The 26937-nt window shown below is 43.7% G+C and overlaps 1 protein-coding gene across 1 annotated transcript; it reads left to right on the forward strand.

The window, feature by feature from the left end:
- Window positions 1-486: 486 nt before the first annotated feature.
- fn1a (fibronectin 1a) lies at window positions 487-25154 on the forward strand. The gene is made up of 46 exons (XM_030786667.1): window positions 487-616; window positions 902-1027; window positions 1340-1477; window positions 1604-1735; window positions 1895-2032; window positions 2408-2561; window positions 2912-3126; window positions 3474-3656; window positions 3897-4073; window positions 5698-5853; window positions 6354-6482; window positions 6869-7012; window positions 8950-9071; window positions 9400-9568; window positions 9810-9986; window positions 10263-10391; window positions 10503-10592; window positions 10689-10883; window positions 12199-12477; window positions 12836-13099; window positions 13256-13350; window positions 13524-13692; window positions 14009-14095; window positions 14453-14644; window positions 15519-15791; window positions 16631-16822; window positions 16944-17033; window positions 17265-17531; window positions 17876-17992; window positions 18087-18251; window positions 18398-18553; window positions 18809-18922; window positions 19175-19444; window positions 19805-19992; window positions 20479-20566; window positions 20657-20836; window positions 21098-21187; window positions 21315-21503; window positions 21752-21841; window positions 22170-22627; window positions 22800-22938; window positions 23113-23268; window positions 23925-24050; window positions 24354-24460; window positions 24689-24802; window positions 24888-25154. Exons 1-46 carry the CDS (start codon window positions 487-489, stop codon window positions 24954-24956), a joined length of 7428 nt encoding a protein of 2475 aa, XP_030642527.1. The 3' UTR covers window positions 24957-25154.
- The last annotated feature ends 1783 nt before the right edge of the window (window positions 25155-26937 follow it).

Here is a 26937-nt window from a genome sequence, read left to right on the forward strand (position 1 = left end):
CATTTGGGTTAAGAACTTCTCAGAACAAGTTTTCATAGTGAACCGATTAAACCTTTTAATTTAACTTAAATGTTAATTACCTCAGGCAGAATCTTAAAAGGAAACACAATGGGTGTAATTTGATGAAAGAAATCTTATTCATCTCCACAAATGCGTCTCCCGTCTCTTTCTCTCTGTGTTTTTTTTTGGGGGGGGGTTCAACCGCATGACCTGTTAACGTCCACTTACCATATGTATGCATAGACCCTCCTCTCGCGGAATGTTGAGCTCAAATAAAAACGCTCTCCACCAAAAGCATTCTACCCAGAGGTGTACAAGTGGAGGCGTGGGCAGGCTGCGAGAGAAGGAGAGGGCAACTCGAGAGACAGTTTGGGAAATAAGAACTGCTGCGGCAGTCCTCGGTGCTTCCTCAAAAGGTGCTGCTGAACAATAGAACGGAATATTATTTCTTGCTGTAAAACTTTTTTTGTCTCCCTCCCAAACAAAATGCCCAGCGGCACTTTTGCCAGAGCGCTGGCAGTGGTTCTAATTGCTGGTGCTGTGCATTGTATGCCCAAGGACACGGGGAAAAATAAAAGACAAGCTCAGGAACATTCCGTGTCATCTGTTTCTCAAGGTGAGTTGACATGCATTTATGTATCAGAGAATTTCAAATTATTGCGATAAGATTTTTTTTTCTTAACCGAAATACGCGTTGGAGAAAGATCCTAAACGCACAGCAAACTAATGCATGCAATGAAATTTTATGGTCTTTTTTCTTTTACTTTTTTCAAGCAACTTTCCAATATATTATTAGGTTTGGCAGCACAATGCATGCAACACTGCGGAATCGAGGTTGTGTAGTTGATCAGGTTATTGAAGCCAATCAGCGCCCTCGTTAATTTGAGCATATGTTTCACAGATGGCTGTATTGAAAACGGACAGTTTTATGGAATTGGTGAACAATGGGAGCGTACATATCTGGGAAGCCAGCTCCTCTGCATTTGTCACGGAGTCGCTGGGATTAAGTGTAAAACCAAGCCGGACGGTAAGCCGTCATTATTATCATCATCTGTCTTCATTGTTGCAATCACCGCTATTAGAAGTTATGTGGTGTTATTCAGTTTACGCGTGACTTAAAATTTGCGTAACTCGCTGTACTTTCTGCCAGATGCATATGTAGACGTTATTTAACTTGAAGAAATTTGTATTCACTTTTTTATTTAAAAATGCATTCATCTAGAGAGGTTTGTATCGGAAAACTGTATGTGTGGACATTCAGTTCTATTTATTAAATGTCTATACTCATAGTGTGCTTTGGCTGTGTCTGATCTCTGGTGTGCTCTCATGTTCCCCTCAGCTGAGGAGACGTGCTATGACAAAGTAAACGCACGTTCCTACCGTGTTGGAGAGACTTATGAGAAGCCTAAGGATGGGATGATCTGGGACTGCACATGCATTGGCTCAGGGCGAGGCAAAATCAGCTGCACCATTGCAAGTAAGTTAACTGATATTTTCATCACTGCACCAAGTGACTTAAGAGTTTTACATTTGTTGTGGTTTCATTCTGCGGTTTGTTTGATTGGTCTCTCTTGACTGCTCTCTCTCTCTCTCTCTCTCGCAGACCGTTGTCACGAGGGTGGCAATTCCTATAAGATTGGGGACACTTGGAGGAGACCTCATGACACTGGAAACTACATGCTGGAGTGTGTATGTCTTGGGAATGGCAAAGGGGAGTGGACATGCAAACCTGTTGGTGAGTAACTGTGTGGAAACTAATGAAGTCAAAAGGCTCCACTGCTGGAAAGGGAAATTCTTTCAAACTTTGCCTGTACACATATTAAGTTTTTCTGTTTCTCTCTCTCTCTCTCTCTCTCTCTCTCCATCCCTTCCTGTCTCCTCTTTCCTGTCATAGCGGAACGTTGCTATGACAATGCGGCTGGCACATCTTATGTGGTTGGAGAGACATGGGAGAAGTCATACCAAGGTTGGATGATTGTGGACTGCACCTGTCTGGGCGAAGGAAATGGCCGTATCACGTGTACCTCCAGAAGTAAGAGCACACCCCTCTAAAGTGTAGTGGTACAGTCCAAACCGCGCATTCCTCAGACAGGCCACTCTGTCCAGCTGCACCTCACTTTAATTATCCACTATAAACCATTACAGCTTAAAACCATTGGCATGAGCACTGCGCTATTGGAAGGAGAATAACATAGGCAATTTTAGCAACTTAACAATGGGCGGAAAGTTTCACCTCAGTTAGCTTGTTATTTTAAATTGTACATTGGAAAACCTCTCTTGCTGTTGTTTTGATGAAAGCTCAATGCAACTCTCACGACTGGAAAGATTTGTCTTTCCGATGTTTTGCTTTGTCATTGAGCCTGTGTGGATATTAGTCTCATGTGTAGTCTTATCTGGTCAACTTCAGACCGCTGTAACGACCAGGACACAAGGAAGTCCTACCGCATCGGAGACACGTGGACGAAGACGGACGCTCTTGGGAATACTCTGCAGTGTCTATGCACAGGGAATGGGCGTGGAGAATGGAAGTGTGAGAGGCATGCCTCCCTCCACACCACTGGTAAGAACCACTCATCACTGACAGCAGCATAGCCACAGATAACTGGACACTTTGAAGACAGGAGTGTAGTCTAGTCACTGGAGGAACGCTTCTTTGAATCATGAGTGGGGTAGCATGTAAAAAGAAAGTGTGTTTGGGTTCCCCCTTTCAGATAAAGGCATCTTTAGTACTGAGGACCCTGTATATCAGTCAATGAATTGTAAACAAAGGTCTACAAAGAGGGCAGTTGTATTCTTGAGTTATGCTGTGATTTACACCTGAACACCCCTTCATTTAAAATCTCTAATGTATTTACTTTGTGTGGAATACACGTATGTCCTAGCATTACTTATATTATTCTGTGCTCTGTTCTTTAGGAACTGGGTCGCGGGTGGTTACTAACGTCCAGCCTGCAGTCTTCCAGCCCTTACCTCTGCCCCTGCCCCTGCCCGACGCCACCTCCGAGGGCTCTTGTTTAACCAATTCAGGGGTTTCCTATGCTCTGGGTATGCGCTGGATCAAGACCCAGGGCAGCAAGCAGATGCTGTGTACCTGCCAGGGCAATGGAGTCAGCTGTGAGGAGTGGGGTGAGTGTCTCCTTACCGTTGTGTCTTTTCCATGTCTTGGTCTTAATGACATGACTGCTACTGTTTTAAGGGCCTGGAAACTGTCAGCCAGATTAAATCTAGTCCTCCCCTAAAAAGATATTGGAATAGTCTGAAAACACCTTTTTAGTCCAGGACTAGGTTTAAGATGGATCTGAAAACTAACAAAGAACAGTGCCCTTGAAGGTTGTATCTCACTCAATCATGCAGTTTTTCTTTTTCAGAAAAATGGCCAGTGTCTTTCAATGGTTTGAAGCACTCAAATCACTCTTCTCTCTCTCTCTGTGTCTGTGTGTGTGTTTGTGTGTGTGTGTGTTTGGATTATACAGGGGGCCAATCTCAGGTATACGGAGGTAACTCTAATGGCCAGCCTTGCGTTTTCCCCTTCGTCTTCATGGGAAAGACATTCTACTCTTGCACCTCAGACGGCCGCAGTGATGGACAGCTCTGGTGCAGCACCTCTTCTGACTTTGAGAAAGACCACAAATACTCCTTCTGCACAGAGAAAAACGGTGAGCTCCAAGATTAAGGCAAACTCAAATCTCACCCCAGAGAGTGTTTGCTGTGTTGATTTATCATATGTGCATATCTCAGATATTACTTGTGGGTTAAGTTTGAGTTTGGTTTTAAATTCAGAAGGGAGGTTTGTCTTGGGTTCTGTTGAAGGGGAATCCCCAACTTTTTTTTTTTTTTTTAAAGATATTTACTGGTCTGTGGGTGTTGAGATTCACGTTTGTGTTTAATATTTTCAGTTCTGGTGACAACCCGCGGCGGTAACTCCAACGGTGCTCTGTGTCATTTCCCATTTATCTACAATGGCCGTAACTACACCGACTGCACCTCGGACGGGCGGAGAGATGGCATGAAGTGGTGTGGCACCACCCTCAACTACGACGGGGAGCAGAGGTTTGGCTTCTGCCCAATGGCAGGTGAGTGCCAGTACTGGACCTTAACACCAAACCTCCCTTACAGGGGGCCTTGTGTCCTCACACACTGGGTTTCTCGCTTCACACTCAAGAGACTGGATATTAACCGGGTTTATGATGAGGACAGTTTAAAGGCTTTCACATTCACACTTGCTTTGATTTCCTGAAGCACCTGAAAGACTGTGTAAAGACCAACAGCAGAGAATGTGTCAAATCCAACAACACAAAAAAGTTGATTGAGGTATAATTTTAGACCAGATGATAGGTGTGTTTTTGGTCTCGCACACACACACTAGTTTAACCTGGGTGTTAAAAGCTTTCAGGTCAGGCATAGAAAGCGGGTAGAGGGGTTGTCATCGTGTCTGTGGCAAGACTGACCTTTTCTTTTGTTCTTTCTCATTCCGTAGTGGGAATGAGATTTGATAAGAGTTCAAGTGTGAACACCAGCTGTGAGGGACAAAGCATCAATCAGTTTCCACACGGACGTATTTACATAAAGCTCATGGCGCTGGCTTTGGAGTGATGACCTGACACCATGGTGCCAATTTAGAGAGCGGTTCTAGACCCGGGGGGTGTGTGTGATCATAACAGTGTGGCGTCTTTGATGAGAACAGTCTAAAGACAAAGGAGGAGGGCTTTTGTGTCATGTTTGTTTTGGGGGGGGGGGGGGCAGCGGTTTTGTTTTACTTTGCATCCAAGGCCAAAAATCAACATCATTCATCTTCTCTCATGTACTGGAAAATGTTCCACATTTGTGCTGTCTCCCCTAATCAAGGTCTCTATAGCTCTCGATTTCTATTGTGAATGAAATACAGTTTCTGTAAAAATGAGTCACTAGAGTTTAGCTGTGAAGTCCTGAAAAGCAGTTGTTGTTTTTTTTTTTAAGTTGGGGAGGTATTTTTAAAGAACAAATGGTTGAATTAGCATGAGAAAGACGCGCTAGTGTGTCTTGGAGATACTCTGAGAACCTCAGACACACAATTATCCAAACTTGTCGATAGAAAGATGAAGGGAAGGGCAAAAAGAGGAGAATTAGGGTTAGTCTGGCCTTAATCCACAGCGTATCTGGCAGAGAGGAGAGGACAGCCCTGGCCATACTCCAGAGCAGCTGTGTTCAGCTCAGTCTCAACACTGTTACACAACGTTCATCTCCTTCTCATTACTCTGATAGGCCAATCACAGCTCTCCTGCTGTAAAGAGGCCATTTTTATTTACTGCCCCAAGTCCTCTTTTTTTTTTTTTTCTTCTATTTTTTTTTAAACAACTTTCCCTACAAAAGTTTTATCTGTTGTTTTACCTCACTTCACCCCCAGATTGTCTAATTAAATAGGGAATATGAGAAGATTTGTTTGGTTTATGGACACAGTGAATGTCTTGGTCAGTGTTTTTTAACCTCGTCTTGAGGATCCTGAGGCATTTCCCGTGTTTTTTTTTCCTACTGATGCTTTAGCAGTTTTGATTCAATATATTCAAATGGTATTAGTTAAAAAAAAAAAAAAAAGGTTGAGATGATTTAAACGAACACAGGTGTAGTATGTCAGGACTTCTCTGCTTTTACTGCGTGTTCATTGTGAAGCTTTGTGTGCCGGTCAGTGTGGAGTGCTAAAACTCTTGACCTGGTCAACAGCTCATGAGGAGGTGTGTACTACCCCTGAGGGTGTGATGTATCGTGTCGGGGACCAGTGGGATAAACGGCATGACGTCCTGGGTCACATGATGCGCTGCACGTGCGTGGGTAACGGCCGCGGAGAGTGGAGCTGCCTTGCTTACTCCCAGCTCAAAGGTCAGAGGTCTTACCTGCCTGGGGGCATTACTCTTTCATATGAATATGTATTCAAAACAGACCACTTCATAATAATTTAAGACTGAACTGAAGGGAGGTGATAGTATCATACTCAAAGGTCACACTTGCTTACGTAGATTTATTTGAAGTCTGAATTTGGAAGTTGCTTTCACTTTACAAGTCTGTTTAAGTAGACTTGTGAAGGACAAGTATTGGAAACAAAAGGAGGATGCAGTGATATGAAGACGTTACTGACACACGTGTTTTACAGCATAATGTTTGGTTCTTTGCTGTTTTCTGAAATTTTAATGTAAGGAGCTTTACCCTGCTAATCTCTCTCTCCCTCTCTTTCTCTCTCTCTCTCCGTATGTATTGATCTCTCTCCCTCTCTTTCTCTCTCTCTCTCTCTCTCTCTCTCTTTCTCTCTCTCTCTCTCTCTCTCTCTCTCCCTCTCTCTTTCTCTCTCTCTCCGTGTGTATTGATCTCTCTCCCTCTCTCAGATCAGTGCATTGTGGATGCATTGACCTATGAGGTGAATCAGACCTTCTCTAAGAGGCATGATGAGGGCTATATGATGAACTGTACCTGCTACGGACAGGGTCGTGGGCGCTGGAAGTGCGATGCCATGGGTTGGTTTCAACACGTCTCCCAGTTTCAGTCATGCTGGCATTGTCTGAGTCTCAGTTTGCTTTTAGCAAGAGGGGGGGGGGGGGATTCTATAGCCAGATTCGAGTACTCTTCAGCTGGTGATTGCATTGCACGCGATTCATTAATTCAGTTCACTTAAGTACTTCAGGATGTTAACCACATTTATAGCATTTCTTTTAATGCAGCTGAAAATACCGTACCCTTGCTGGTAGCATCCAAAAATATTTTAAACTATCCTTGGTTGTAAGCTGTAGTACTTTTGTGCGTTTCAAACCATTTTTCCTGAAGGTAAATGGAATCCAAAGTAGAATTAGATTGGTCCAGTTAACATTCAGCGTCTGTCCACTTCCCCTTTTAACCTTTACAGACCAGTGCCAGGAGCCAGACACAAAGGTTTTCTATCAGATTGGAGATGTCTGGGATAAAGTCATCCGTGGAATCCCGTACCAGTGCCAGTGCGATGGGAATGGGGTCGGGGAACTGAGCTGTGAGCCCCAGCAGTCATATTCCGGTGAGTAAACCGTCTCTCTCTCTCTCTCTCTCTCTCTGGCATGGAGTGTAACTACTGAGAAAGATGTGACGTTCTGAGAGATTGTTCAGGGAATAACTGCTGCACTGGGAACTGAACTCTCTCCGTCTGTCTCAGTGAAACTGAACACACTGCTGGATTCTTCTAGATAAGACTCTTATTTCTTCCTCTGAAAGCGACATCTTCCCTGTCCTTCATCTCTATCCTTTATCTTTTTTTTTTTTGAAAGAAGCAGATGAAAAAATGCTGGATACATGCGCTGCTAGCTGTATTTGGGTCATGTAGAGTGTTGTACAGGGTCCCGTGGGCCGGGGTGGAGGGTGGTTTGTGAGGCAAGAGTTTCTAGATGTTTCCAGATGTAGAGCAGTGTGTGAGAACGTTGCTCATGTCTCCTTTCAGGTTTTAGGATATAAAGAGATAGGCAATGTCGGTGCCTCTTTTAGCCTTTTGGGGGGGGGGTAAGCTTTGCAGTGTTTTGAAGTGTGTGTTTGTAAATAAGGGTTTTCGCCCTCATCCTGCCTCCGTTTGTTTGGTGTTAAGTTTGCGGCTTTGAAGTTGAACTCTTAGTTAGAAAAAAGAGATACACGGCTTTGTCAGCTCCATTGTCTGACTGGCCCACCTAGTGCTCTTTGTTGTTTGTTTGACTCTCACGTTAACTAGAGAAATGATTAGTGATGCTTTCACTGTGTGCCGTAAAACACTTTATTGGCAAGTAGTATAATCACCCTTTTTTTTTGGTCTGTTCTACTTTAGCCACCATGTCATTTCCATCATTATCCTGTGATTAATACTGCATTACTTAATAGCTATGAGAGTGCACTCATATAACAGTTTAGTTCACATTATTATTGTTTTTTTTTTTAGTTTAATCCACATCGTTGTTATCAATGTAGTCTTATAATTTAGAGACACAGTTGTTCACTATATTGCTCTCTTTTGTGTAAAGACCACATCTAAGGACCACAAAGAAAACTGAATCAGAGCCATGTTTCCTAAGAATGTTTACTTTATTTTATGGACGTATGGCCTGCCGTATTTGCGGGTCAGAAGACGACCCAAAGCAGAGCATTGTGTTTAAGTGGAGAGCACCTCTGAACAATGACTGGTTGTAATGACATGCAGGTGTGAGTTGGCTGGAAAACAGCAGGGGTAGTGCTAGTGAAAGATAGCAGACCTAAGTCGCAGTAAGTGGGATTTAAGCACTGTGTACAATCTGCTCAGCTAGTGGGATCTCAGGGTTGTAATTAAAAATAATGGAGCCCAGATTGACATGAAAGCCGCGGCGCGAGAGTGGCCTACACGTGACGCCACGCTGCGCCCTTCTTTGTTCAAATTTATCTGTTTTTTTTTTTTTTTTTTGCGTCTAAGATGGATTAACAGGAGAGTTTTCAGTTCTGCTTTTCTACTCGTAGCTTTTTGCCGACACCCAGGCGAGAATCTTTCACCTCTGTGTCAACTTTCCCATTTCAGCTCGCTCTGAGGAGTGTGGCAACAGCACAGTCTACCAGTGGGGAACTTTTCAGCTTTTCTCACAACACGCCGTAGACTTATTCATGAGTTAATGTTTTTGAGAAAACTGCCTGTTTTTTTGTGGATTGGATACGTTTTTGGAATCTGTAATAATTAGTTCAGATGTTGTGTCATTGAATTGGACTGTTTTTATGTTTTTATTATGTATGGAGAGTTCTCGTATCTGTTTGATGAGGTCTGTGCCTTGTCCCTCAAAATGATACAAATCCACCTTAAAAATGATCGGTGAAACAGTGATTCTTTACCTGCAATTCACTCTCTGTCACCTTTCCCCCGAAAGCGATTCTGTTAAGCTGTTGAACATATGCGTACAGAACTTGTCCTTAATGATGTCTTTCTCCCCTCTCTCTCTCTCTCTCTCTCTCTCTCTCTCTCTCTCTCTCTCTCAGGAGGTCACCGCCCTGTTCAAGTGATTATCACTGAATCTGGCAACCAGCCCAACTCCCATCCCATCCAGTGGAACGCCCCCACATCTGCACACATCACTCAATACGTCCTCAAATGGAGACAAGTGAGGCCTCTCTCTGTCTTCTCTTCATGTCTTCTTTTCTCCAACCAGAACAGAACGAAAGCGAGATGATTACTGTCACATTTGTGTTTTGCTGTCATGCCAGTGAGGATAAACAGTGTTTTCAGTTTGACTGGTTTAATTTATTCCAGTTGACACATTAACATTTATGGGCGTATTCACTGGTTTTGTGGTGTATTGTTTATAAGGGTTTTTGTATGTTGTCTTCGCACAAACAAAATTCTTCCTGTGGACATAAAATATTAAATGACTTGAATAAATTACTTAAACGCGCACATTCGTAACAAGTACAATTTTTGATCACTGATAGAAACACAGTCATGCCCCGTGGAAAGAGGTGACCATCCCTGGTCACTTGAACTCTTACACCATTGGTGGACTCAAGCCAGGCATCACCTATGAGGGCCAACTCATCAGTCTCCTCCGCTTTGGCCGTAAAGAAATCACCCGCTTTGACTTCACCACCACCTATGGTTCCCGTGAGTGTCCTAAACGAACTCTATACGGATGTGTGCGTGTGTTTCAGAACAGGAACAGCGATGTTTAGGTCTTTCTGCACTGAAAACATATAAAAATAATCTTAGTTGTAGGTTACTTACCCTAATGTTCTCCACTTAATATAGATTTGTTTTCCTCTGGGGTTTCCAGTTTCATGGAAAGAATTTTGGATTTTGGCCAAGTCCATACTGTGTGTATTAACCATGTAATTCCTTTTAACAGTGGCAACGTCTGAGGGTGAGACTACCCCACTCCCGCCGGTGGTGGATACCTCAGAGTCTGTGACTGAAATCACCTCCAGCAGCTTCGTCATCTCCTGGGTGTCTGCGTCAGACACGGTGTCTGGTTTCAGAGTGGAGTATGAGCTTAGCGAGGAGGGAGGTCAACCCATGGTCTTAGGTGGGTCTAAACCCCCCAGTCTGGTCTCGATTTATCCAAACAACCTTTAGCTAACCACAAATATGTGGTATGAAAGCACAGCCTCATTAGTTTGAAGACTCCTTTGAAAAAAAACCCATGTCCAGTAAAGTAATAAATTACTCATAAATGACCCAATGATTAGATATTTTGATTCTGTGTAAATGCAGTTTGTTTTGCTGCAGATGTAAATGTTATTAATAGTTGTGTTTGTAAAAGAGAGGATTTCTCTCATGTTTGTGATGAATCCATTTGCAGACCTGCCACGTACTGCCACGTCTGTAAACATTAATGAACTGCTGCCTGGTCGTAAGTACACAGTGAATGTGTATGAGGTAACTCCGGAGGGAGAGCCAAACCTGATCCTCACCACCTCCCAGACCACCGGTGAGACACACACACACACACACACACGCACACTCTCTCCCTCATAGATGTCTTCTAATATCTCCTAGATGTCTTTGTTTTGACTGATGTGTATTGTATGGTCTCCTACAGCTCCTGATGCTCCTGCTGAACATGAAGTCGATGAGGTGGGAGAGACATCCATCATGATTAGCTGGTCCAAGCCTCTTGCTCCCATTACAGGTTGGCAGAAGCACCGTGGCGGAATCTCCCTATGATTCTAACGTTGTTTTGTCTCGAACAGATCGTTTGCTTGATTGAATGTGTGTGATTTTGCAGGATACCGTGTGGTTTACACGCCGTCAGAGGAAGGGGGCAGCACTGAGCTGACCCTGCCTGACACGGCGACCTCAGTGACCCTGAGTGACCTTCAACCTGGCCAGCTCTATAACATCAGCATCTATGCAGTGGAGGAGAACCTAGAGAGCGAGCCTGTGTTTGTGCAGGTCAACACGGCCGGAGAACCTCTGTTAGGTACAGAAGCACCTCAACGCTTTTCTCGTTTTTTCTCTCTGACAAGATTAAAAAAAATTCTGGGACTGTATCATAGACTTATCTACTCAGACATTCCGCTGCAGTATGGAATGATATTTAAACTAACAGTATAATACAAGTTAAATTTACTGTGTATGAACAGATAGAAAATCTCTCCATCACTTTACTACTCAGCAAACTACTTCTTTCCCCAAACATTGTTTTCTCTCTCAACAAGTGCATATGTAAGAAACATGCCAGACCATGCTAAAAATGACTGAGCTGGCTGGAACACTGGACGATATTTATTTAAACTTTTTTTTCTAAACGTTTTGCAGTAGACAGATTTATTTTGTCTGTCTTACAGCAATTAAGGACGCAAGAACAAATCTTGGGTAGAAACGGTTAGTCTGTAGGCAAACATGTCCATATATGGTCATGTGCAGAATATTTGTGGACTTTGTATGTATTGGGAAGACTTGACTACAAGAACTCTCCCACTGATCCTATCAGCATCACACTGGTTCAGACAGACGCTCCTCTCACCAAAAACTCCCCTCCCTTCACCTCTCCCCCCCTTTCTATGAGGACATTCATAAGAGATAATTCATGGAGGCGTTTCAGCGTGTGAGTTTGCTCTGTCTGTGTCTTCGGCCTCTGGAATGTGACTGGCCCATTACCTCCATAGAAAGGGAGCAAAGTTTACACAGGTGCTAATGCTGGTAACTGTTACACATCTTTTGTGACAAACCTGGTATCAGACAGGGTATCCTACGTCTGCTCAAACAGCCAGGCTGAGCTAAAATAAACCATCCATGGCTCTCGTTTCTGGAAGACTGTTATTCTTTCTCTTGGGGCGATGAATTTGCTCCCAGCATGCCTGAATTCGCTCTTTCAAAGAGACGGGTTTATAGGATGGTAAACAGTGGAAGAGTCCTTTTTATGGATAGACACAAATTTTAGGTTAAATTGGGTTGAAATCTTCTTTAAGCAGATGGAAACTAAGGTTTGGACCTTGATTTAACCTTGTATGGATCAGCAAAAGTTTGGAATTGAAATAGGCAGAAACTTTCATTGTAGGACTGGAGTCATGGCTTGAAAAAGGTTCAGTCATTTTTTAGATGAGTTGATACGGGGTTGAATGGATGGACATTGTTGTACAGAATCAAAATTTTATAGATGAACTGAAGTTGTGACTAGAAATATGTTAAAAAATCTGATTTGAATTACAGATTTAAATCCATATCAATACAAACTAAAAGTACTATATGCTCCCTTTTTGTTAAATAACCAATAATGGATTCCTTGCTCACAGAGGAAGTGCCCTCACCCACCGACCTGCAGTTCTTTGAGGTGTCTGACACCAAGATCACCATAACGTGGTCCAGTCCCCCTACGGAAGTTTCTGGATACCGTGTGTCTGTAGCCCCAGTTGGGTCAGATGGTCTGGCTGAGGGAGAGATTCAGCTACCCATCACCCGTAACGCCTATGCAGAGGTCATGCCCCTTCAGCCCGGGACACTCTATCGCTTTTTCATCTTCGCTCTTAAATCAGGAGAGGAAAGTGAACCACTCGTTGGGGAACAAGCCACCAGTGAGTACAGACGTACAATCTGACTTTGTTTTCAGCTTCTTTAAAACCAGTAACATGGTTGATGAAAATCTTTATGTACAGTTTGCTTTATTTCACTTACCTCTTTGAAACATTGCACAGCAAACAAGTTATTACTTTCACATAAACTTCCATTGAACTGCGGTCGTACTTTTTGGTACTTAATTTGATTTAAGTGAAGGGTTTTATTTTTATGGTCAATTTAGTCCACCTAACTATCAATAAAGCACTTGTTTGTGAGACATTATCATAAAACACCACTGCAATCCATCAGATGTCAACACAGTTCTAACCGTCTGAACACAGACACACAGCTTAACGCGAGTATTTCTTTGGACAGAGCCCGACTCCCCTACCGACCTGCGTTTCTTTAACGTGACTGAGGACAGCGCCTTAATTTTTTGGTCAGTACCCAGAGCCCAGATTACAGGTTACCGTCTGTTCCTGAGCGTGGAGGGTTCCAACCCCAAACAGCTGCGGATCCCCTCTCGCCTTTCTCAGTACACCTTGCTCAACCTCCAGCCCGACACCCAGTACACTGCCACCCTGCATGCAGAGAGGGACAACGTACTCAGCGAGGGAGCCACCACTGTTTTCACCACCAGTACGTTGTTCGTCTGGTTAATGTAGGCTGTTTGAACATGTGGATTTATTAGATGTACTCCCCCTGAACTTTGCTTGGTACCAGTGGTTAGATATCGGTGCCATTTGCTTGACGCTGTCATGCTGTATTCCAATGATGTGCCTACATTTCCCACAGCTCCTCCAATGGGAAATGCCCCACGCTTCACCACTGATGTCACAGACACATCCATAATCATCTCTTGGAGTCCTGTGCCCAGAATTGGATACAAGGTATAGAACATAGACTCAGACAGAGACATTCCTATAGATCACCATAGCTATAACTCGCCAATTAAAGACATGAGCGTACCAACAAGGTCTTGACAAAGCACTCGCTCTTCATGTCTGACTCCCCCTCGTCTGACCTTTCTTTTCCTCTCTGACCTTTCTGTCTTTCCCTTTAGTTGACAGTGAGGCCCAGTCAGGGCGGAGAGGCACCCAGGGATGTGACTTCTGAATCAGGCAGCATCTATATCTCAGGCCTGACCCCCGGTGTTGAGTACACATACAGCGTTCAGCCGGTGATCAACGGCCATGAACACGGCAACCCAATCACACGACGCGTGGTTACATGTAAGTCATAATGGGAGGAATAACTGTAACAGCTGTGTGACTGTTTTTAGTTGAGTTTTCAGCCTTTTTTTTAAGTGATTTTATTCATGTTTGGCTCAGTGAGGGGCAAATATTTCAAAGGCTTTAAGGGGTGAAAAATCTCTGGTCGCTCTCAAGTTTGCTTATAAAAGAATTTGTTTTATGGCCGAAAAGAGAAGAGAGCAAAAGGAACATTTGAACATTTTTTGAGCGCCCTCTTGTGAATTTGGTCAGTAACACCGTACACAAATAAAGCTGTGGTTGCTGAGCATGGGTGATGTTCTCTTTTTGTCTTCAGCCCTGTCCCCACCCACTGATCTCAGTCTGGAATCTAACCCAGACACAGGAGAGCTGATTGTCCAGTGGAATGACGCCAAAACTCCAGGTTAATAAAGAAACGATTCTTTCAGACTCATACCACTGCAGCAGTCATGCAAGACCTTCAGTCTTCCTGCTCATCTCAATCATCTCATTTCACCTCCTCTGTCTTAAAGTCCAGTAACTGTATTCATAAAATAATCAGGATTATTGACAGTTTTGTCCATTTTGAGGTGACGAATTATGCAGAAATTCAGTGTCCATTCAGTAAATCAGAAGTAGTGCCTTAAATGAGGCTTAAATTGTCAGTGGGATAGACACCACTTTTGACACCATTACAGATGCTGAGATGTACTGCACATCATTTTTCCTCTCTTCTCTTTTGCCTCTCTCACCTGTTTCTCTCCCTGGTTCTCTGAACCAGATATCACCGGTTACAGAGTGACGTGCACTCCGACCAATGGGCAACGCGGAAACTCTGTGGAGGAGTTTGTGAAGGCGGGTCAAAACTCATGCACCCTTGAGAATCTGAGCCCTGGGGTGGAGTACAACGTTAGCGTGTTCACAGTTAAAGATGACATGGAGAGCGTCCCAGTTTCCACCACAGTGACCCAGGGTATGTACTGTCTCTAGAGTCCGATCCCCCCCAACTCCTCTCTGAACTTCAGATAGGAGGATTACATACCTCTGTTGTGTGTTAACTCCTGTTTTATGTGCGCATAAAAACAAAAGGAGTCATTATCACCAAAACTTGTGGTATAAATGTACATGTTCTAAGATTAATTTAAAAAAAAAAACAAAAAGAAAACTTAGAACATGTTTGTTTTCTTTTAGTTGAACAAAACCACTGTGTATAACCCAACACCTGTTTGTCATATCAAATGTTCCTGGTTTACAGCACAGACTGTTGAAACCATATCTTGCCCATTTGATTGTTAATGTCCGGCCAGTTTGAGACATTAATTTTAGGCAGCACTAATGTGTTCACTTGGTTTGTGTGTGAAATTTAAAAAAAAAAAAAGAAGTGATATGGCATTATTATCGAAGTGTCTGAGTAGTAGATCATTTTCTTATCTTATGCATCACGTGGGTGCATGAACAAAAGACTGCAGAATGATCTAATACTAAACCAGACCCTTGCTGGTAATGTATACTTTTGGACATCTCAGTTGTAGCTGTCGACTCGGCAACTGAACGTTCCAAGCTTTTGCATCTGAAAATCAGAACTTTAATAGTCAATGCGGATTCACCCAATATGATCAAAATACTGATCATCTGGATTAAATTAACTGACATTGACTTGACAACGCACAGCTACATATGTGAGGATGTCCAAACTCCATATCACTCTGTCTGCCTGGTTACCTCGGTTACCATGGTTCATGCTCATGACCATGCGAGACATTGTCCATCAGTTTAATGGTCATTGTCGCTCGTCTGTCTGCCTCCCTCCCTCGGGCCCTTGTGTTCTCCCTTTTCTAACCCACTAGACGTGCCCCAGCTAACTGACCTGCACTTTGTCAATGTCACCGACTCCACTATTGGCCTGACCTGGAGCCCCCTGAACTACACTGCCATCACGGGTTACAGGATCACCGTGGTCGCTGCCGGGGACAGCGTGCCCCTCTTTGAGGACTTTGTGGAGCCAACCGCCGGTTACTACACTGTGTACGGCCTGGAACCCGGCATCGATTACGACATCAGTGTCATCACCGTCACCGAAAGTGGAGAGAGCGAGCCTACAACCCTCACACAACAAACTGGTATGTGTTGACTTTCCTCCTTCTGGTGGGGAAAGTGTGTGTTCATATTATGTCTTTGTACATAAGGGGCAGGGAGGCTGGACATAGGCTTGCCTTTTTATGTGGAATAACAAGCACAAGTCACCTCCCATTGAGGGAAACACATATTAGAAAAGGGTTATAGTGATATAGTGTTAGTTTTAATGTGTAGCAAGAATATAGTTTTCAAATCAAATTTTAATTTTGCAGAAGTTAAGTTCCATAGCAACGGGACAGAATGGAAAACAAATTTGGAGTTGACTGGATTACTTGTAGCTATTGTGTTACTTTGTTCTGTTAAAGTCTTAACAGCTTATACTGGATTGTGTGTGTTTGTGCTATGAGCTTAGCAGCCATGTGGCAGCCATGTTGTGTGTGTGGGGAAGACTGACAGCTGCTTCTCATTTAGCATTGAATTTTCTCTTTCTTTCCTCTGTTTTCTCTTGGTGTTTAGGTGCATTAGCTTGTGTGTGAGGTACTAACACTACCCAAACCCATGTGGCTTCACTCTGAAATCTTCCTTTATTTCCTGTCAACAAATCCTCAGTCCCAGTTCTCAGGCTATAGTCTATTTTCTCACTCTTTCTTTCCACTTGCAGCTTTTTTTCCCCTTCAGCTATTAAAGATGCAATAAAACCTGAGATTTGGTGCACTCATATGTTTTTCTTTCTTTTCTGACTGGAACAGAATGCAGGGTGGTTAATATCTACATTAGTGGAACGGAGGAAAGACCTGGCTCTAGATTTAACTACTGATTTTCTCAAATGAATCCTCTGTAACTATATCACTCTATCATCTAAATTCCTCCATCTTTCCCGCAGCTGTTCCAGCTCCCACCGACATGACGTTTGGGGAAGTTGGTCCCGACACCATGTTGGTGTCCTGGAACGCCCCCACCGTACCTAATGTCTTCGACATCCAGCGTTACATCGTCCGCTATCACCCCATCGACGACGAGGACGACATCACTGAGCGGAACGTGAACGGAAACAGCAACAACATTGTACTCCGCCGTAAGAAAAAAAATTTATCTCCTTCCAACAGAATACTTTTTTTCTTTACAGATGTTTTTTTTTGTTTCTCTCACTCACTCTGTTTAGTTCATTCTCACTAATTGTGTTGTTTTGTCTGTAGAACTGGTACCCAACACTGAGTATCTAGTGAGTGTAGTGTGTGTCTATGAAGAACGGGAGAGCTCACCGGTTGTTGGTTCCCAGAGGACAGGTGAGTGTTTGATCCATAAAGCATTTACTTTTCTGCACTAAGATTTATCTTTGCCAAAGAAATTCGCCTTAAAACCAGTTGACAGGGATGTATGGGCATGTGTTTTCTATAAGAGATGTAGCATGGTAACGCAAACATTTTAGAGACCATTTATCATTTTGACCATTTAAATACGCCTCATAGGCTTGTCTTGTGAGTAGTCTGAAGCGTTTCTGTGTTCACCTCCAACAGCACTGGACTCCCCAACTGGTTTGCGTTTCTCGGACATTTCCACCAGTTCCTTCACTGTGCACTGGCTGGCCCCCAAGGGTGTCATTTCTGGTTACCGGCTCCGCTACCAAATGACCCGCGGTGGACGTGCTAAGGAAGAGAGACTGCCCCCGTCCCGTAGTCACTTCACCCTGAACGGCCTCTCCCCAGAAACAGAGTACATCATCAATATCTACGCAGTCAGCGGTTTCCGCGAGAGTCTCCCACTCACAGGCACCCAGTCCACCAGTATGAAACCGATACCTTTTCACTCTCTCCCTCTCTTTGGTTTCTACTTCTCTGACTTATGTTTCCTCTTTGGGACTGTTCTCACTCAATAAAACTGATCTTAAAAAAAGATTAAGGATTCAGGATAGCCGTTGGCTGATTTCCAGTTCGTTTTTAATGTAAAATTGGTAATTGACGACAGGGCATTTGGCGGCGCAGACGGTGTAAGAGTTTTAGATTGATGCATTTCTTTCCTCCTGCTATAGAACACTCTCAGACATGGCTCTCATTTTCCAGCTCTTCACTAGAGCTAAGAATTATTTGTTTTTAAATATTTTTTCTTATTTAATATTTTGTTCTCTCAGTTTCTGATGCTCCAACTGATCTTGAGGTTGTGTCTTCAACACCGACCAGCATCACTATCCACTGGGATGCTCCATCTGTTCCTGTGAGATACTACAAAATCACCCACGGAGAGTCCGGTAAGCCACTTCAACCTTCCACTACCTCTCCTTAAGGAAGACTGAGTTATCATTATCTTATTCGATCTTGATCTTATTTCTTAATGCACATCAGGAGGTCACAGCACACCCGTGGAGTTTACTGTGCCTGGCTCTCAGTCCACTGCCACCATCGAGAACCTGCGGCCGGGCACTGAGTACACCATCACGGTGTATGCGGTCAGTGGCCGAGGGGACAGCCCCGCCTCCAGCACGCCTATCTACATCACGCACAAAACAGGTACATGTTAATCTGACATGCCTGCATTCAATGGATGAGTTGTATGGTTCAGCCTGATATGGATGGTTCAGCTATATGAGTGAGGGGGAAAAAAGGGGCTGAACACTCCTCTTTCTTTCTCTCCCTCTGCACTTGTCTGTCTGTAGATATCGAGTCTCCGTCAGAGATGGAGGTGACGGACGTAAAGGACAGCACAATCACCGTGCGCTGGACCCCCGCAGTGGGTCCAGTCAGTGGTTACAGGATCACTGGGGTTCCCAAGAATGGGCAAGGATCCGCCTTCACAGAGGTGGTTGCTCCAGGTAAAATTTCAAATCTTACAAGAGTGTAAGAAGTACTGCTCTGGCATCTAGATTCCGTCGTTATTGTTTGTTGTTAATAGTATTAGTAGTTGTAGTGTTGGTCCTGGTGCAGTAACAGTGATAACAATGTAGTGTAAAGTATTTTAATATGCTTATTATGGCAACTACTTCTGAGTTATGACAAGGTCTGATCTGTCGAATATTTGAAAATATGTTGCTCTGAATGAGCATCTGTATGTGTGTGTGCTGGTTCAGATCAAACTGAGATGACGTTCTCTGGGTTGATGCCCACGGCTGAGTATGTTGTGAGCGTGTATGCTCTGGGGCAGGATGGAGAGAGCCCTCCGATAGTGGAGACCATAGTCACCAGTGAGTAACCATTACTGTGAATCACAACACTGGATTGGAACATCTTCATAAATATATACCATATCAAGCTTTTCTCACATTAGGCCTAGGTGTTACAATAAATTGGTGATTGCCTTCATTAAATTAAATATATAAAACCGGTTTTGTGCCTGTTTAGTGGTTATAGTGTGCACTGTTGACTGTTGGGCACATACCCTGATATCTTTGTACTCACTTTGTGTTCCTTCTTCTCTCTGATTTATTTTTTTGTAGCTGTCGACCGTCCCAAAGACCTCACTTTCTCTGATGTGGACTCCACCTCTATGCGGATCTCCTGGGACAGTCCTGATGGGCTGGTTTCCTCATACAGGGTGTTGTATTCTAGCTCCGAGGAGGGTGAAAGAGAGCTTTTCCCAGCCCCGACCGGAGACGACGAGTCAGCACTGCTGCAGGGTCTGAGACCAGGCACCGAGTACACGATCAAAGTCATCGCCCTCCATGACCGGACCCCCAGCCCACCGCTTATGGGTGTACAGGCCACAGGTACAACACACCCATCTTTTATTCCAGGGTCATTCACCATTTGCCCTCCACTCCATAATCAGGTTGACGTTTTCGTCTTAAATTGAGATGTTTTTCTACTTGAGGAAAGGTTTATATAAAATATGATTTAGATTAATAATTAGAATGTAAGAGTTTTAGTCCCTGAAGTTTATATACCATTTCATTTCATACTGGTAGAGGCTACGACAAGACTATCCTATTCAAGGTTACTGGTGGGCTGTTACTGTAGCTGTATGGAAACATTATGCACAAACTGCACATTTATGTTAATACTGCCTTGAAACTGCACCTCGTGGTTGGCTTTCATCTGTATGTTTCTCTCTCTCTCTCTCTCTTTAGCTATCCCTGCTCCTACCAATCTGCAGTTCACGCAAGTTGGCCCTTCCTCCTTTGTGGTTTCCTGGAGTTCAACTAATGCTAGGCTGACTGGCTACCGTGTAGTTATCAACCCCAAGAACAACAGTGGTCCAACCAAAGAGGTCAACATAGCACCAGACTCCACCCAGTACCATGCCACTGGACTAATGGTAAATAAATGCAGCTATAAAAACTACATTTCATGGACGGTTGGGTAAATGCAAGTGTTAATAGTTACTATTGTATTTTAACATTTATGGGAAGTTTTTTTTTTTTCCCCTTTTTCTCCCAAATGGACTACTTTGCTCAGCAGCTGCAGTTTTAAGTCTTTTTTTTCTTTTTTCCATTTTTAATCATTCCCTCCTGACCTTCCTCAGGAGTAATGAGAGGCCTGCTGTGAGCTGCAGCTGTGCAGCTCAATGTTGGATTTGTGGGATTGAAGCAATAGTGCTCCTGTCTCGTCAAACCACACACACACACAGCTCCCCTGCCTTGTCATTTTCGTTTTCATATTCAGCTCGTGGGATAGATCTAAGCCAGATCAGCAAGAGAAGAATGTCATGATTTGGTTTCAGAACGGCTTCTCCAAGCTCTACACATATTTCTTTAGTTAAAATCTATATGTCTGTTTTTCTCTCTTTCTTTTTTTTCCCCAGGTTGCCACTGTTTATGAGGTACAGGTTTACGCTTTGAAAAATTCTCTTACCAGCCGTCCTGTCAAAGGAGAGGTCACAACTCTGGACCGTGAGTAAAACTCTCTCAAAAGTCTCCTGAATTCCTCATGTACCAGTGTGCCTCTTTTAGTGCTAATAACAGACAAACTCTATCTAACAGATATTAGCCCTCCACGTCGCGTTCGTATCTCCAACGTCAAGGACAGTTCCATCACGCTAACCTGGCGTTCCAAGACCGACACCATTTCAGGATTCCTTGTTGAAGCCATACCCACCACTGAGGGCCACAGCCCCATCCATAACACTGTGTCCCCTGACTCTCGTTCCCACACCATCACAGGTACTACACAGCACAGTGATCCAGTCCAAAATTAGCCCCAAAGCTAGCCACTTCCCAAAGTTTACCTGACATCCTTGAAGCAGAAGTTCAAACGTTAAGTTTAAGCTACATTGGAGAGAGCAACTGTTTCATTAAAAAAAATTACCAACATATGTCTAGTCTTTTTGTAGGTGGTTGAGAATTTTTTTGTCAGCTTGGACTTCAACAAATGTATTCAGTACTGGGTGTCTTGATGGTCATTGATGGTTTTGTTTGTTACAGGTCTTCAGCCAGGCACCACATATAATATCAATATCTACACACTGAGTGGCAGTGGCCGCAGTGAGCCCTTCGCTCTGATAGCCAGCACAGGTATTTTACCATAAATCATCGCTGTCCCCAAAAGGGTTACTGTGTTTTAAATGCCGTTGACTTGACCTTTTTAACTGGAACATATACTTTGCATTTGAAAAGATTATTCTTTCTGTTTCTGTTTCAGCCAAACCAGTTATCAACCCCCCGACGAACATCCACTTCACCTCTCTGACCCCCTCCTCCATTTCTTTCACCTGGGAGACCCCTCGCAGTGCCATCACCGGCTACTACGTCACATACGAGGAGTCAGGGGGAATCCCACGGGAGTTCACTCCACGACCACACGCCACTCAAACCTTCGCCACCATCTCCGGTTCGTCTCCATCTCCCTTCTTCTGTCGTTCTGTTCCTATCGCTTTCTTCTTTTATTTCTCATTATCTTACCTTCTTTCCCTCCTCTTTCTCCTCTATTCCTCCTATTTCTACCGTTCTGTGTCTCTCATATATACATGTACTTTTGTTTTCATTGACCAGAAACTAGAACTCGGTCACTGTCTCCTCTGTTTAAAATCTGATCGCCTAATTTAACTTCTTTCTGTCATGCTGTTCCATTGCGCGTAGGATTGAAACCAGGCACTGAGTACATTATCAAGATTGTTGCTCTACACAACGCCCAGAGAAGTACTCCTCTGGTGGGCAAAGCTAGAACACGTAAGTACAAATTCAAGACCTCTGTGGCTTCCTAAGTGGTACACTGGATAATCAAATTGCCTCTTAGTTCTTTTCATTTTCATGTTTCTGAGCTCTTGGTACGACTCTTTTTTTTTTGTAGGCAAGCTATTAATACTCAGCTCAGCTAAAGCTTTTGTCATAACGAATACATTATCAGACTTTTGAATGGCTATAGAATTCAAAAGGGGATCTGTGCAAGCTTCTCTCTCTCTCTCGCACTGCATTGTAAACTGCTTTTGCCAGTGGCTGTTCTGCTGTAGCAGCCTGGGGCCTCACATGCTTTGCTCAAAACCCTTTTCTTCATCAGAGCCTCTGAGCCCTCAGCTGGTACCCTCCCTCCCCATCCCAAACCGACCCAGACAAGACGTCCTGGACGTCCCGGAAGACGATACCAGCTTTACCACCAACCACGTTCACCTCCTCGGTCCTCACGGAAAAGACACGCTCGGCCAGCAAGGTCAACACATCTACACAGAGTACCAGAGTCTGGGTCCCAACGGGCAGCCACAGCAGCCTCACACCCCCTACCACCGTAGGCCCCTGATCTACATCCCCATGCCAGGGCCCGATGGTGAGCGTGTTCCCGTGGTGAAGGTGGGCGAAGGCCATCTGCCTGGGTTCCCCAACGGTTTCCCCGACAATGAGACAGATCTGCCCCAGGAAGCCCAGACCCAAACAACCATCTCATGGCAACCAGTACCAGACAGCTTAGAGTATATAGTGTCCTGCAGCCCCATTACCGAGATTGATGAGCAGAGCTTCCAGGTGAACAAACACGCGGATGTGTACATACATTTATATACACACTCGCTCACACTAACTGATAACTACTTCCTCCAATCGATTTTTTTTCAACTTGATCATTTTTTAGCCGCATGCTGTATGTCCCTGTCACTGATTCTCCCTCTCTCGCACTCTCGCTCTCTGTCTCTCTCAGATGCGTCTGCCTGGAACAGCCACCAGTGCCACTCTGATTGGCCTGACCTCTGGTGCCTCCTACAACATTGTGGTGGAGTCTCTGAATGGAGACCACAAACAGAAGGTTCTAGAAGAGGTCATCACTGTTGGCAACAGCGGTAAAGTATCCTCTAGATCACCCAGTGAATGTCTTTTTTTTTTTTTTTTCACTTCAGCTAAACAAAATTTTCTATTTTTCACATGATGTAAAATGTGTAATGTATTTTGGGACTCTAATGTATTACATTCATTCGCGTTGATCTTTAATCATCTGTTTGTGTTTGTAGTTCCAGGGGATCTGCCCATAAACAGGGACGTGTGCTATGACACGTTCACTGCCACATTCCATGAAGTAGGGGAGGAGTGGGAGCGCATGTCGGAGACAGGCTTTAAGCTGTGGTGCAGGTGCCTTGGTCTGGGAAGTGGACATTTCAGATGTGATTCATCCAGTGAGTGAATGAGCCAGCGTTGCTTCTCACCCCACACCTCACTCTAGCATGGGCTACCTATTCTACATTACACATACACCATTTTAGCATTCATTGGGTTTCATTTGTGGGCCAGTTGTTTGGCTGTTGAAGTTTAACATAAATTCTGTTTCTATGCACATCTTTGAGAACGGGGCTTAGGATAATTTAGGGTAATTACAAACACGTTAAAGATTCTTTGCCCATGCTAGCGCCTCTGTGTCATGTTTGTTTTAATGACGATAAACAGGAAAACATGACACACATGAGGAGGAGGAGGAGGAGGGCTTAAGTCTCTGGTTAGTATTGTCAGTCTGTAACCGGACGATGCTCAACCCTGAGATCAGCTTACGGCGAGTCTAACCAGTGTCTGAGTGGCTAGACTCTGGATCAGCGATGTGATGCCTGTGTGTGTGTGTGTGCGCGCGTGCGTGTTTGTACAGCGTGAAAAAGAGAAGGATGAATTCACTCTCTGAAGAGGAGACTTCCCGTAACTCGGAAAAGGAGTGACCTTAAACAGAGTGCATAGATTTGGATTTGCACTCTGACCCCCCCCCCCCCCCCCCCCCCCCCCCCCCCCCGTCACCCTTTTCCTGTTCATCCCTGACTACATCCTCCTCCTGCCTTGTTCCAAACAGAGTGGTGTCATGACAACGGGCATAACTACAGGATCGGAGAGAGATGGGACCGCAACGCCGAGAATGGTCATGTGATGAGCTGCACATGTCTAGGGAACGGGAAGGGAGAGTTCAAATGTGAACCACGTACGTTCCCAATCTTTATAGTGGTGTCTGTACCATTTTTTTTCAACATCTATTCACAGTCACTGATAGTTGATGGTAAACCACCAATAATTGTAATGGTACTATTCTTTCATCCTGACTGGCAGTGCATTTTAATTCTGCTTAAACACTCTCCTATGTGAATATTAAGGAACTGATATTCATAACAGCTTGATTTATGGATTTACAGTTGGAAGTTGTAGAATATTTTGTCGTGTTTTATGGCTGTACGGCTTTTTCTTTTCTCTCAATGATAACCGTGTTTTTAAAATTATATTTTTCAAGATGAATCAACGTGTTACGATGAGGGGAAGATGTACCACGTGGGTAATCAGTGGCAGAAAGAGTACCTGGGAGCAATCTGCACCTGCACATGCCATGGTGGCCAGCAGGTAAACACCTCACACATACAAACACATGTATGTGAGATTCAACTGAAGTTGCTGAAGTGTGTGTGTGTGTGTGTGTGTGTGTGTTTGTTAGTTTGGGTGCTCAAAGTCCAGTACACTGGCATGGTAAATGTGAGCATCACTTTGCAGTGCAGGGTATCTCAGGCAATGTTTGTGGGTAGCATGGGTCTGCGGTCAGAAATGTTCACTGATGTATTTAAACCTTCTTAGGGTTGGCGTTGTGAGAACTGCAGACGCCCAGGAGTGGACATAGACGCTGACTCCATCCAACCTATACGCACAGATGCCTTTGACCGCTACAGGGAGAATGCCCTCCGCAAACTGGTGAGTCTCACTCACTGGCACATACATGAGGGGTGTGGTGTCTCTCTTCCTAAATTACAACTGGTCACTCTCTCTTCTCATGCAGAACATCCAGTGTCCTATTGAGTGCCTCAGACCAGACCTGCTCGCAGACGCACAAGGTTCAACTGAGTAGTGTCCTCCGCTGCAGCTCTGGACCCAGCCTGATGGCGACAGCGGCTTCCCTGGACGTTGGAGACTGTACTTTTCACCCCTCTCTCTTCCCCTCCCACTTCAAACAAATGGTTTTAATCCACACTATGAATACCATCCTGCTGCTTCACATTAACTGCCAAATCCCCACAGCCTCACTCCCAGAGGTGCCCTTCATTGGGTGTCCTCTTGCAAAACGATACAGCCAGTAGAAACAAAGAACACAAAGAGAATAACATTCCAATAGAAGTTTAGAACTGATGGAAACTGTTGTGTTTTCATTTTGATTGTGTTCAACATTCTGCCCTGTTGGCCCTATTTTTCCTAGCATTACACGGCAAAGACCAAAGGCTTGTGACTTCTCTTTTTTTTTTTTTTTTTTTTTTTTAATTTTATTTTATTTTTTGCATTTTTTTTTTTTTTGTCTGTAAGATTCTTTTATGTTGTGACTTAGCTTATTTCTATTTTTGTAAGTGATTTTAGTAAGTGAGACCCTTTTAAAAACAAGCACTATCTGAAAATGCAAACTTTTGTGCCTCGTGGGCACCCTTTTGGCTCATAAACCTAAACCCCATCTAAACCCACCCACCAAGAATTTAACTGGTTGGTTTTGATCTGTGGCCCCATCTCTGCCATGAGACCGGGGAAAGCACTGTTTTAATGGAGATGAGATACATGCTTATTGGTGTCAGTTTGTGTGTGTCTAATGTCCGAGTATCTCTTTTTAAAAAAATCTTATTTATCCCCTTTACCTAAGCATTTTGGTAGAATGCTAATTTTGGGTGTACACTTTGTTTTTGGTTTGTTTGTTTAAGTTTTTTTATATTTTAGGTGCCAAAGTCTAAACTACTGTGGACAAAATTGTTTTTAATAAAAAAAAATTTTACAAAAATGTATGTTTTTCATTATTTTAGAAATGATAAAGAAGTGTAACTGATGTTGTATTCATAAGATCTCACTTTGTTTAACAACTACAAGCAAATGTGATTTTTTTTTTAAGACATAAGTTAAATTATTGACTTAAAGGCTTGCTATAGAAAATCACAAGATTTGTTCATATGCACCATACAACAGGAACAAACAGCAGGTTGCTTAGAGACTGAATGATGTGGTTACTAATTGACGGTGTTGCTACTGCTGCCCCTGAGTGCAACCCCACTCCAAGTAAATGGGTTGGGATTATGAGAAAACAGTCGACAACAGAAGAGAAATTCCACAGAGCTCTTGGTGAAAGAAACACCTCATGCAGCCAAGCCACCAACCAGTAGAGACCACACTGACAACAAAAAAGGCTGCATATATTTAAAACTGCTCACCTGACAGGGATCAGACAGACCTGCTGACAATTTGGTGTATTCAATATCTTTCTTCAGCTCCAGTCTAGAGAGACTGGTCTAGTTAAATTGATCTATTTTGTCAAAAGATTCCCTTCTCTAGACAGAGCAAATTTGTTTTGAAACAATTTTGTGAGCTTGTAAACTCTCTGGGACTGATATATTGGTTGCATGTGAGGCATATGGCCATGTGGTTTTGAAGCGATCTGAGAGACTGCTTTCAAAAACGGTATGGAAGCCATCAGTTCTGCTCCTCTAATTTACTTTTTCTGAGCATAGTGAAAAATGGAAGCGGAGTCTGAGCGAAAAAAAACCCCATCTAGAGCCGTAGGACAGAATTGTGAAACCAACGTACATCTCTGCATGTAATCATATGAGACTTATGCTTCAGAATGAAATAAAGTAGGCTACTTGTCGTGTACTTCACAAATAGTTCCACAGACATCAGATGATATACTGGTAACATGGCGTTAATGCAGTCTACCAAAATGTGCAGAATGCCGTTGGTGAACGCGGTCCTCAGTCACACACGCAAATGACGCGTTCGTACATCCTTGCACAGTAAACGAGGCAAAATTGCACTGCACTTTCTGCACTTGCTCTGCGTTTTCTGCTAATATGACATTTAGG

The sequence above is a fragment of the Chanos chanos genome, chromosome 10 (assembly GCF_902362185.1).
Source record: "Chanos chanos chromosome 10, fChaCha1.1, whole genome shotgun sequence".
NCBI lineage: Eukaryota > Metazoa > Chordata > Actinopteri > Gonorynchiformes > Chanidae > Chanos > Chanos chanos.

What these genes read in the sequence shown, in the direction of transcription:
- fn1a (XM_030786667.1), top strand. Translation starts at nt 487, where the DNA reads ATGCCCAGCGGCACTTTTGCCAGAGCGCTGGCAGTGGTTCTAATTGCT. An exon ending in TTCCACCACAGTGACCCAGG is followed by an intron (nt 14,645 to 15,518) that starts GTATGTACTGTC and finishes CTAACCCACTAG; the next exon opens with ACGTGCCCCAGCTAACTGAC. An exon ending in TCGTTCCCACACCATCACAG is followed by an intron (nt 20,837 to 21,097) that starts GTACTACACAGC and finishes TGTTTGTTACAG; the next exon opens with GTCTTCAGCCAGGCACCACA.